This window comes from Rhipicephalus microplus, chromosome X (assembly GCF_043290135.1).
Source record: "Rhipicephalus microplus isolate Deutch F79 chromosome X, USDA_Rmic, whole genome shotgun sequence".
NCBI lineage: Eukaryota > Metazoa > Arthropoda > Arachnida > Ixodida > Ixodidae > Rhipicephalus > Rhipicephalus microplus.
Window position 1 is genome coordinate 338,164,611 of NC_134710.1, and position 12,413 is coordinate 338,177,023.

Sequence of the window (12,413 nt, forward strand, 5' to 3'; positions counted from 1 at the left end):
CTTTCCGAAGAGAACAATCATTGCTTTCACCTCATTGAGTGCGTAACAATTAAAGAAAAACAAAAATAAGTTTACAGATCAGCTAACTACATAGTGAGTGTAGTATAGGAAAGGCAATTCATGACTGAGTACATGTCTTTACGCGTAAGGGAGCAACAAGTGCAATGGATAGAACACTCCAGCTGAAATGGTAATGTGGTAGTGACCTTCATTTGCCAAAAGGGTACTTGAGGTCAAGCCTTAAGATTGGGCACATCCATGTCCATGACAGCTCTTAGACACCTCTGTTAAAGGGTCAGACCTGTAGAAGTAATAGCTCATGCACAGTGCATTGAATTATAACAGATATCTGGCCTGAGAGAAAAAAAATTGCAACAATGGGCCTGAGAGGAATCAGTTTACACATACACTAGGAGAAGAAAACAAAAAAATTCAGCTGCAGTGGAGAGCTGAGGCCAGCCCAGCAACTTGCAAGAGGGCAATATTTCAGCCCATCTATACATGGCCCTAGCTAAGGTGATAGTGCAAAGGCTATAAAGCGTGCAAGAACCTGCCGCATCTGGCTGTAATGCAGGCAGGCTGCCAGCCTGCAGCTGCTACATTCACCAGTAGATGGACCCAGGGGAAACAACTGCCGTGATGCTCAATGCAGAGTCTACCTCAACAACCTGACTCATTCCTTAGTACACAAGAATGCACCACCGGCTGCGTTTAAGCTTCAGCACCCAGCACTGCTACTGATAGGACCAGACCACAAACATGAACTGGAGGCGGGTGTCTCTCTCTTGGCGTGGGCTGCCAGAACTGTGGCGTGGGCGAGTATGACAACTTGCAGAGGTACAAAAAAAATTAGAAAAATAAAATTAGAGGAGGTTGGGGAAGGGCGTGAGTGGAACCACAAGAAGCCAAAGTTCTAGCGGGGTCCCGGCTACTTGGCCGAGGGGTCAGGGTGCATGCCAGCAGAGTTCCCCGAGCGGTGGAAGTGGATGTTCTGCCATTTGGTGTCCTTCCGGTGCCAAACACGAGTCTCCTCCGTCTGTCGTGTGCGTGGAATGCCCGCCCTGCGTAAAAACAAGCAACTTCACTTGCACTTTGCCATGACACATTCGGTCAGGACAGTATTATGATGCCTACTTTATAACACATGTGCTGCACCAAAAACAAGAAAAGCACACATATCTGAGTGTGCCAGTTCAGGAAAATGCCCTTTTATGTCTATATCAGATATCAGTGTGAGCAGTGCTGGGGAAACTTGAGCAGGCATAGTGCAGAAAATATTGTGTTCACCAGTACAAGTGTGCAGCATGACTCTGGCATTCTGCTGGAATATCTCAGCACTGCACAAGACTCGTGAAGTGACACTACTAACTGATAAATAAATTTCAATGTCCCAAAGCTACACATAAGTTATAAGTGCTGTAGTAAGAATCACTGTACCAATCTGGCCCCCTGGGGTTACTTAGTGGTGTAAATGCAAAAGCTCTTTGTACACATTATCAAAATGATCCTTGCAACAGAGTTGAATCTGCACCCTTGTGCTTAGCAGCAAAATGCATTACACTTTAAACCTCGATATAACGAACCCGTATACAATGAAATAACGGTTATAAAAAATAAATGGGAAATTGTCTTACAATGAATAGAGTATTCGGAATAAACCTTCATAGTAAATATTTGAATATATTGAGATTACTTTGATGTAAGATGCAACTTTGTTATAATGAGGTTTGAGTGTAGCTGCTAAACCCCCTTGGGCAGATTGATGACACTGTATTGAACATGGAAATCAGCAGAGACATGGCAGTACAATAAGATTTAAGTGGAAAGCAGAAGAGTAAATGTTGTCTTTGACATAGGCAGATTGTTTCTAGATGCCACAATGTAATTGCTTAGCTTGAACTTACCATTTAACATTAGATAATAATCAATAAAACTCTTATAGAAACTTCAAAAGTTCAGTAAAAAAAATTTTTTTTGAAGCAGGCAATACCAATAATTTATCCAAGGTGAACAAATGAAACTTTTGCTGACTTTATACAAACTTATGCTTAAGATGTGAACCTTAAAGGATAGAATCGCTAAACTTCTATAATTCTCTATTTTGCTATTTAATGCATGCTATTCAACTGCGACAGCTTTTGAACACACGAATTCAAAAATACGTAAATGTACTGCAGTTGGGTGCCTCTCAATATACTGAAAATTAAGAGGACAAATTATGAAAAGGTCGAATATCGGAACGTCAAGAAACTGAAACGTCTCAAAAATGAAACGTTGAAATCAACATGCCAAAAAGACAGAACGCTGAAGACCAAGTGAAATTTCATTGATTCGAAGGGATTGAAGGCGCCGTGTGGTGTGCTCTCAGAAGGAAAAAGCTAAACTTATCTGCACAGATGGTTACGTTTATGTGTTTGACAAGAAAGTAGGTTCTAGACCATGGTTAGGAATAATCAGGTGTTGACACTGAGCACGCCTGAGCGACCAGATAATGTTCGGTCTCGTGGGCGCGCTGTGCTGCGAGCCATCAGATGACACCGCGGCCAACGTACCCAGAGCGCGGTGCTGGCGCATTCGAATTCCTCTGCCTCCCCAATGTTTTCGTTCTAAGTGGTGAGTGACACTTAAAGCGTGAAAGAAATTTGTTATTTCAGAATAAAAGTTGAAACTTTACCAAGATTAAGGATTGATTAGCACAAAAATGCCTTGTGCAGGGAGGGTGTGAACATCAACACAGGTAGTTCCGCTCACACGGGCTAGTATTTTCGTCTGTTCACGGTATTACTCGATGGAAACAAAAATAAGCTTAAAAAAACTTTAGCCAGTGTGCTATTCCTCTATCAAAATACTTTCCCATGGGGATTAAATGCAAGGAACTTCCACGTGCTTAGATGTAGATGCATGTTAAACAGCCCCGGATAGTCAAAATCAGTCAGAAGCTCTCCACTATGGCGTCCCTCGTCATCAAATCGTGGTTTTGACACGTAAACCCTCATTATTAATTACTACACCTCTAATAAAAGAGAATTGTAACTGCCCAGAAACGTATTTCATGCATACCACTGCTTTCATTCACACAAAAAACTGTTGGAGCACTTGCACTTGTTCAGTGTGAATGCGATATGAAAAAATAATATTTGAAATGTGCAAGTACTCCATATCAAGCACACAAAAGGAATGCAGTTGTTGAATGAAATATATAAATATTTGAACCAAAGTATTTCATATACAGCACACTAAAGCAATCCGGTTGTTAATGGCTAGATGTTGCGATGCGAATTCACATATTTATGCCAACGATCACCGTCAGACAATGACTGTCAGACGGCACTTTGAAGAGAGGCACACGCTCCGCACAAGTCCAAAGCCAGAACGGCGATTCGGTACAAAACACATTCTAGCCATTTCGAGAACCCTTCAGCAATTTGATGTCACCTTCATCGACATAATAGCATTAAACATACACGAAGGGGGAAAAGCTGGCTTCAAAACAGCGCGGTCACACTTGCCAACAAAAAGACCCAGAATAAGCAGCATGCAAGTTTATGCCGAGTGTGTTGTTGAGACCGTGATGGCTGACCCCGTTCGTCATAGCACCATCTACAATACAACTGATAACAACCCGAACATTATCTGGACGCACTGGGATTGCACTTTTCAACGCGTTGCAGGGAGAGTGTCAACACCTGTATATTCTTACACCGTGTTCTAGACACTATTGAAGGTGTAAGAAGCGAGAAGAATGCAATGCCAGAGTGACTACCGACCTTCATATAGAAGATATTGTCATCTTGATGACAGTGATCCACACAAGCCATGCTCTTCCGGCTTATCGCCTTCTTGAAAAGGAAGCAAACTAGACGCAATGTTGTCGAGGGAGCAATTAGAGATCAACCCTGCCACTCACAGAGCAAGAGCCAAGGGTTGCGCGAAAATTGTTGGGCAGCTTCTCTGGGCATGTCGATATTCCCCAAGTTTCCTATATAGAACTAGAGACAACTCATTTGTCTGGAAATGCGATGTACAAGGAATCACTCTGCTATGCGATGAGATATGCAGTAACACACACACACACGCACGCACGCACGCACGCACCCACACCCACACACACACACACACACACACACACACACACACACACACACACACACACACACACACACACACACATATATATATATATATATATATATATTATTTTTTGAAGGCATGAACCATATGCGAAGGGAACACGGCTGCCAGAAGAAAAGTGTGAAAGCGTGTGCACATTGTATGCTAGCAGTACCTTTCTCTTGGCAAGATACTTTATGTTGCACTATACCTAGGTGCTGAAGGCATTTTTGCGTTTTGGCATTTCGATGTTTCCGTGTTCCGATTTTATGGCATTTTCAATTTTCAGTTTTTTGTCAAATTGGCGCTTTGAATTTTTGTTGTTTTAACACAGAGTAAAGTGGAATTCGAAAAAAAATATCGCTTTTTTTTTCTTTGCAATTTGGAAAGAGTGTTGCCCTTTGTGCATATTTTTCACATTCGTGCTTTTCTTAAAGAGCATTTCTTGTGCCTCAAAACCAGCTTTTTGGAAAACCAGTAGTGAATGAAAATGCACTTAAAGCAAGCCTCTCGTATGCACTTGGTGCTTACGGTCTTTGTTTCTGAGAAAGAAAAAAAACATGTACGAAAGCCAAAATTCTTGTGAGGAGTCAGCTGTGTATATAAAATTGTCAGGTAGCTTTTATAAGACAGTTCAAAGACACTGTGCCCCTTTATGTTCGCACTTTGTCTATGAAGTGCATTGCCTCAAACACTTTCAGCTCCTTGATTCATTATACCATTTGTTGTGCTAGTCGAAAAGTTTACATGCTGAGGGTAAAGAATGTCTTCAGCGAGTATGAATTTCATGGTTACCCATACAGTTCGTTTGTAAATGTGAATAAATATCAGTGACGTACTGAGGTGCTGAAAGCTCAACCGGCACGCTCTTCATCGGTGAACCTCTTAGCCTTTTCATCATCCTTCGAGGTGAATGACGTGCAGGGTGATAACGGGCATGCTCTAATGAACATGACTATTGTTTGTGATGCAATTAGACCGAAATAACGCCTGCCAACTGCCTGGCAAAGGTATTGAGTTAATGGGCATTGCATCACAGTCTTTGTTGTCTTTATGTTCCAAGTCTTAAAGACTGCGACTATGGATATTATTCTTGCATTTTATAATGGTAGAATCACACGAGCCTAATTGTCAAGATTCAAGTTTGGCCATACTACAGTCAATTTGCTGGAAAATGTTAACCACACACAACGATACACTGCAAATATAGCTGCATGGCACCTAACCAAATGAGCAAGGCAAGCATTACGAGAGGCTCTAAAATGCAAAATTTACATTGGAAATGATTACCAAGCTTTTAGTCAAAAATAACATAGTTAAATGGCATTTGTGACAAAGTGTGTTTGTCTTTCAGCCGTTATTCAACTTCAAACTCTTTCACTCGAAACCATGTTTTTTGTATCACTTAGGTACTATTATTTACTATGCAATTTTTAAGGTAACTAGTTGACTATTTTTCCTTGTAGCTACTGAAGCCGAATTGAAACTATGCACTTTATAGTTTTTTTTGTTACAAATTTTCATAGATGCACAATTAACTCAGAATTCAGGTCCTCGTGGTTGAAAATTTGCTAAAGTTTCAATATCCAGATTTTAATAAACATGCTTCTGTTACAAGAGCGGAAATGTGGAAGAAAATGATGTATGAATTATGTGAATATCCCTCTTAGTCACAGAGGAAATGGTACCTAAAAAAGACAAAAATTGCACGGGACGTATAGGGTCTACCTGGTGCCCTTAAATTTCAGCATTTTGAATGCCACCCACTCTTGTCTTCAGTGCAGAAGCTTCCAATGTGACACACAACATGGGAACTCAGGTTTTATTTTCCCTACTAGTAATAAACTATGCCAGCCTAAAACAATTTAGTATATGCCTCTGTAGTGCTGCGTCAAATGCCAAGATTCACATTTATGAACATTAAATAATAGGAAATACAATTTTTTTCATTGTGCAGAAGCTTAAATGCTTGAAAGATAAGAAGGCAATTACTAACAAAAAATACTATGTTTAGAAGTTGGCATGATCAAATCCTTTAACCAACACAATGAACAAGCAATGAAAGTGAGAGTTTTGATAACCCCACATCCCTACAGTGAAAAAAAAGAAAAAATGAAAGAAACAAGAAGAGTCGACTGCCTTGGCACTCACAGGTATGGAAGTATAACAAATCCGGCACTTGATTAAGCTGATTCTAAACAGAAGCTTGACTAAAATATTGAAATATGAAGTTATGTGCTCTTATCTTTGACTGACGACGCCCCGCTGTGACGTCTGCCCACGTGGCATGACAAAAACACTGATCTTTGATCAAAACTGACAAGCCTTCGATGCCTCAGCACCCTCATTCTGCATTTAACAGAGATACTTCCCTAAACTTGTGCCTCTCTACAAGAAACTTCACAAGAGTGACTGCTTGCTGGGACATTGCTCAAGAATGCAAACTGCCATTTCCAATAAACCCCAGAATTTACACACGTGGAAAAGGTGCTCTGGCACAAATCTTGCATCTCTGAAGTCCCATTTGAGACTACCAAAGTTTCAGCCGTCATAGAGTTCAACACTTGCGTAAAGATCTTGAGAGAACCCTGGAGAAGCTATTGCCACATTCCTTCTTTAAGTTTGTTATCACACCATTTCCACTGTTAGTAACTGTCAGCGCAAACCACGCCTGCAATGTTCGAAACGCTTCAGGTGTGTAGAAGATCGTTTTATTAAAATTATGCCCACTTTGCAAACATTACCAATTATTTTGCAATCTATGTGGGTGCTAGCAATAACGCTAAAATATTAGACGGCACGTGTATAAATGCCGCTGCGTTTTGCCGCTTGTTAGTTGACCGCCGGCCGACGCTCTGCTCGCCGCTATCAGTGCCGTGTGTTGCTGTAATCTGACCTTCAGTTTCCTGGCCACAAGTTCGGCCGAATAAGCAGTTTCATCTGATCATCAAGTGTGCCCCCTTTGTCCACGTCACGACCCCGTGACAAACTTGAGAACTCTTGAGTGGTTCGGACAAAATGGACGCTTGAAGGGTTACCACCAAAGTGAACAGACCTGATTAAGAATGCCCTAATAATGCTGCATAAGATTTTTTCTGAGTTGACATATTTTTTTCTTTAAATAGGTTTCTGCTAGTAAATACCATTAATTTTACATGAAACATAGCAGACTTATTTGTTTGGTGCTATTAATGGAGCAAAAGTTTGTACAGAATGCAATTGTGGGCAAATTTACAATTTCATTTTTGACATTTTAATCACAGAGTGAAAATTTAAATTAAGTGGCAGAAATCCTGCTTTTTTTTCGCAATAGAAAAAGAAAGGGGCTCAACAATGGCACAGACTGGGCCTTTCTAGTAATATAACATGCTGAAGAATTCTTGAAGGGGCCCTGAAATGCTTTTTTAAGTAACTATCAAATGATTTACTGGAAGAGCTTATTGCCTCACGAATTCAATGCCCTAAAAATTTTAAGAATCCGCCCAGTATGAGCAGAGTTACAAAGATTTGTCGCACGCTGCAATCGCATTTTCTCTTCTCTTGTCCAGATTAAAGCGCTGGAAGCTAAGTGGGGAGATATGGCAGGAGCAAAGAAAATACGTCATGTATTCCTCGTGACCTTGATCATTGTTTCCCTTTTTTTTTTCAAATAAACGGCTTTGTAAGGCAATTGCCCGCGCACGCGTGATCATGTCACGGCCTCCCGTGGCGATCTCTGTAACGACCGAGCGTGTCATGTTCAAATCAGCCAATGCCTGATAGATGGCCTTCTACGAGTGGTCTTTGAGCGTCTTCCATCACTTGTCGAGAGAAGAGAAAGCAATTTTCAGCTAACTTTGATAATTTATTGCGAATTCCAGGCCGCGTGCTGCGCTATAACATTTGGCTTGCCTGTTCTTGGGAGCCTCTATTGTCGATCGGCAGCATTTCTGACTATGCTCAAAAAGTGTCGCAGGGCCCCTTTAACCCTTGTCATATCTAGAAGGACAGTGTGACTACCCACTGTCTCTTGAATATTATAGAATTATTACCTTTCCGTATCCTTATGTCTGTGCAAATTATGTTCTAATTATGTTACATTGATGCTAAGTTTTATAAAAAACTGAAGAAGCGGTTCAAAAGTTTACATCTCTAGTTAGTGTTCCTCCTTGACATAAGAGGCAATGGCTCATCCAGGAACTCAACTTACGGTCACAATTTGGTTTTTTGCTTGTTTGGAACGATCCGGTCTTCCTTAACAATATCCAGTACTCCACACATCATTTCACGAATTCATTGAGCCAAAAAGACCAGGTTTTCAAGACAAAACTGACGAGCACCCAAGCCCCTTCTTCCTAGACAGTGTACTACTCGAGCTTTCTGCCTCAGGTGGATTTAAAAAAAAAAAAATGGGGCTGGTAGTTTCCCTGAGCTTAGCAGGTTTTTAAAGTATTGTGGTTACTTAAAGGCACTTGGTGCAGTTTTTTTAAACACGCGTAGCATTTACAGAGTTCACTTGTCTTGTGTGTGCAAGATGCGCATGGAGATGCAGTTTTATGAATAAATCTTTTTAGTTTAGTTGTGCCTTTGTTGATTTTGTTGCAACGGCAAAAAACATTCTTGTCTTAAATCAAAGAAACTCTATAGAAAGTGCAGCATAAGTGGAAATAGAGATGCGTCGGCTACAAGCAGGAACAAGACCAGAAGCACTCGTGCAAGCACTTTGATAGGTAAGCTTTGTCCTCATTCTGCGTAGAGGTAAGGACAAGATGTTACCTTCATAAACAATGCTGCCCTTTGAGTGATGTGAATCTTTTACAACCATGAGTACGAGTACCTGTCTGCTTACAATGTGGAAAAACGGTGGCACTCTAAGAGAACACAATGAATCGTGTTCTTTGGAATAAAAAACCTCAGAATTGCCATCTTCGACTGCCATCTTTAAAAAAGTCTTGAATGTCCCGAGTATTCGTCCTGAAGGCTGCTTGATATATTGTTATCGAAGTGCAATACTCTTATATGATTGGGTGAGGTCGACTGCCATAGACAGTTTTTGGTGGTAAGGGAAACGGAAAAGATGACGGAACAAGCCAAGAAACCAAGAAAAAAAGACAAAAAGCAAAAAGCTGATTCGTGTGATGATTATATAAAAAATGGTCACTAAGTAACTGCTCAATATATCTTATTTAAAAAAGATGAAAAACTTTTCTCTTTCACTCACTGTCTCGAAAACAATTTTTTCTCATTACCTTTACCACATTATCTAAGCAAGTCAAAGAAAGAGAAGGCTGATTTTTTACCAGAATAACCCAAACATCAATAAGAACCTACGTTAACTCGAATAGTGTACATATGCAAAAATAGTTTTCATTTTCCCAGCAGTCTTTTATAAAAAATAATGACAAATTACTTCCTTTGCTAAAAAAATTGCAAAAATCTCAATACTTGAAATACAATTGTAATTCTACTTACATAAAGAGCACATACGCCAACAAATAAAATAAAACAAGCCCGGAGGCTTTACACATAGTAGTTTCAAAGAAGATGACGGTGCAAACCCAAAGATTTATTTCCCTGACCTTTTCCCAAAAGCTGTTGTTCATATTTTGCATTAAACAAATATGAAGAGTACTCGGAACAAGCTATTCAAAGCAGAAAGTTAGATTGAAGCTTATTCAATGTTGGTGCTCAGCATTTCAAATGCTAGTTTTATATAAAAGATGACTGCCAGGGCACACCTGTCAATGTACTGCATCAGACGAATGTAAGCGATGCAGGCAGCGTCATCCCCTAGTAGATGCACTGTAGGGTTTATTATCGTTGTGTTCTGCGACTTGTAGCTCTTTCCTGCACCTGGAAAAACAAAGAGAAAAATTATTTGCTCAGTGCTAGGAAATCATTTCAAACTTATATGCAGAAAATTACTTCCCAATCATGGCATTCTTTGGTTGATAGTTATTTCATCGAAAGTGCATATTTCATGCAAAGCATGTATCTGGGCTTCCATTGACAGTGCCATGCTGCATACAAGTCTAGAAACTGTGCCTTTAACAAACATATCATACTAAAATTGTTATGAACATTTGAAGTAAAATTAATAAATGCCTCACATCTCGACTGGGATGGAAAATGTAGAGGCAGAAACTAATAAGCTGACAAAAAAATTCTGTTAGAGACAGTCAGCCTGCTCAATAAATGCCGAGTATAAGTTCTAAGAAAAATTATGTGAAGTACACAACAGCACACAGAAAAATAAATGCCTTCATGGACTTAAGTCTCACCGATATTGTTGAATTCCAGGAAATGGTGGAGCAATAGGTAAAGCACAGGAAACAGTCAATCAGTAAGGTCACTTCTTAATCAGCACCAAACTTCATATTGATGAAGCATATCAAGATTTTCAGTAATTTTCTAGACAATTCCTGTAATTTTCTTCACAAGACTATAAGAATTGACACAAAACTTGACAACAAAATAAAATAAAAAGCGTAGTCAGTTTATGTTGTGAAAAATAATAAAATAAGCCATTCCTGCTTTAGTTACATACTACACACATCGTTAATCACAACTACGCTTGCAACAAAAAGAAGAAGGAAATAAAAGCTTGTTAAACTGAATATTTGGTACTGCACAAGCATGCAAGGCAAGTTATATACAACACAAGATACTACCATGTGTTAGTACTATTCAATGTCTCTATCTCTCTTTTTACAGAACATGTATTTTTATCAGAGTGATTTCTACCCAAATGGTCTCTGTACAAGCTAGCAGGTGCCAGTGCTACACCTCCACTCCTTCCATGGCCATTTTGGTTCATAAGTGCATTAACCTACTCATAGCAGATATTCTTCATAAGCTACCTTTCATACAGACACCAATTTCACTTCAAAACTCCTTCTTAAAAGGATGTTGTGCTGCCAAGCCCCGAAAATTGCCCCCCCAAAAAAAGCCCTCAATAAAGACAACTACTGCTACTGACAAATCACTATTAGAAAACAGCTTCCAATGGTAGCAATGCTTGGATGTAAATAATTAATTCAACCTGATGCAGTAAACTGGTGATCTACTGGGTTTGGTAAGAAGCTATTGCTCAACAGTGTGAAAAATCTATTTGGGACTATACCTGTTATATTGTGAGCACCAGTGAATTTGGTGGTCAATTTGATAATTGTTTTTGAACAAGGTTCATATGACATGACACAGCCACTTATACACTAAAAATGACCACAGAGACAGCAGATTTGTTAAACTCAACACTGCTGAAATATTCGCCATAAGCTATACACAGTACTGATAATTTGTACAACAATTTGGTAAGAAGATAGCAAAGACAAAAAATAAATTATGTAGGTGCCTAAAGTAAAAGAGTGTGTATTACATATAAGAGTTATTCAGAAAGCTTTCTTCATAGATGGACAGTAAACATGTCATCACGTGTCTAACCATTTGCATGTCTAACGAAATGTTGGCCAACAAATTTGTCAGCCCGACACAAACTTTCTCAAGGGCTCTTTACTAGACAATTCTATAACTCCTTTTTTTCCCACTTCTTTTTCGAATTAGTACGTAAAGTTTTTGCTATTACGTTACCTTTTTTTATTGTCATACTTTCTCAATTAATTCATAATTCATCTTGAAATTCAGTATACCAAGGAACAGTATCCAGTCAATGATACACAGATGAACTATCAGGTATTAGAATTGATGGAGTTAACAAATTAACAATAAAGCTCAGTTTCGCTAAAATACTACGAAGGTCCAGGTGAATAATCCTTCGCCATTTCGATTGTAGTTTCGATAAGACTTACTCATGGACAAATTTGTAACGCTCTATCTTAGCATGGCCACAACATATTACATATAATACAGCTTTGACATTTTCTATAGAGCCTTTCTCGTCTTTTTGTATGCATTGTACTTCAATTGCACCAATGCACAATTGCCAGTGTAAAAGACTGTTGACAAAGCAGTCTTTCTGAAACAGGTGCAGTGGAGCACATATCTAAGATGTGGATGATTTTCTCTTGAATACAAGCTTTACAACTTATAGAACGTAACCGCAACAACTGCAAGATGTAGACTGTCCCTACCAGTGCATCAAACTCCCTAGCTCTAAGTTGGATTCGTCATTCAATGTTGTTGGCACCTGATATGCTACTGATATGCTACCTGATATCCACAAATCAGGTAACATATGATATGATACGATACTCATGGATTGAAATGAGACAATTTAGAGCTAAGTAATGCATACACTATTGTTTGAACTGTCTTCAGACATATCAGCGTAATTTTGACTTGAATCCATGGATCAGAGCCGACAT

At 39.4% G+C, this 12,413-nt stretch overlaps 1 protein-coding gene across 39 annotated transcripts in view; it reads right to left on the reverse strand.

Annotated features, from left to right (window-relative positions):
- Positions 1 to 532: 532 nt before the first annotated feature.
- Positions 533 to 12,413, reverse strand: part of CaMKII (Calcium/calmodulin-dependent protein kinase II) — a 243,703-nt gene continuing 231,822 nt past the window's right edge. For 30 of the 39 annotated variants that reach the window (XM_075879736.1, XM_075879742.1, XM_075879737.1 and 27 more), the window contains 2 exons: positions 9,828 to 9,942; positions 533 to 1,061 (listed from right to left, as the gene is read on the reverse strand). In XM_075879736.1, coding sequence (XP_075735851.1) covers positions 929 to 1,061; positions 9,828 to 9,942 — 248 coding nt within the window. In that variant the 3' untranslated portion in view covers positions 533 to 928. The remainder of the gene's footprint in view (positions 1,062 to 9,827; positions 9,943 to 12,413) is intronic. The other 9 variants (XM_075879738.1, XM_075879744.1, XM_075879740.1 and 6 more) reach the window with 1 other exon arrangement.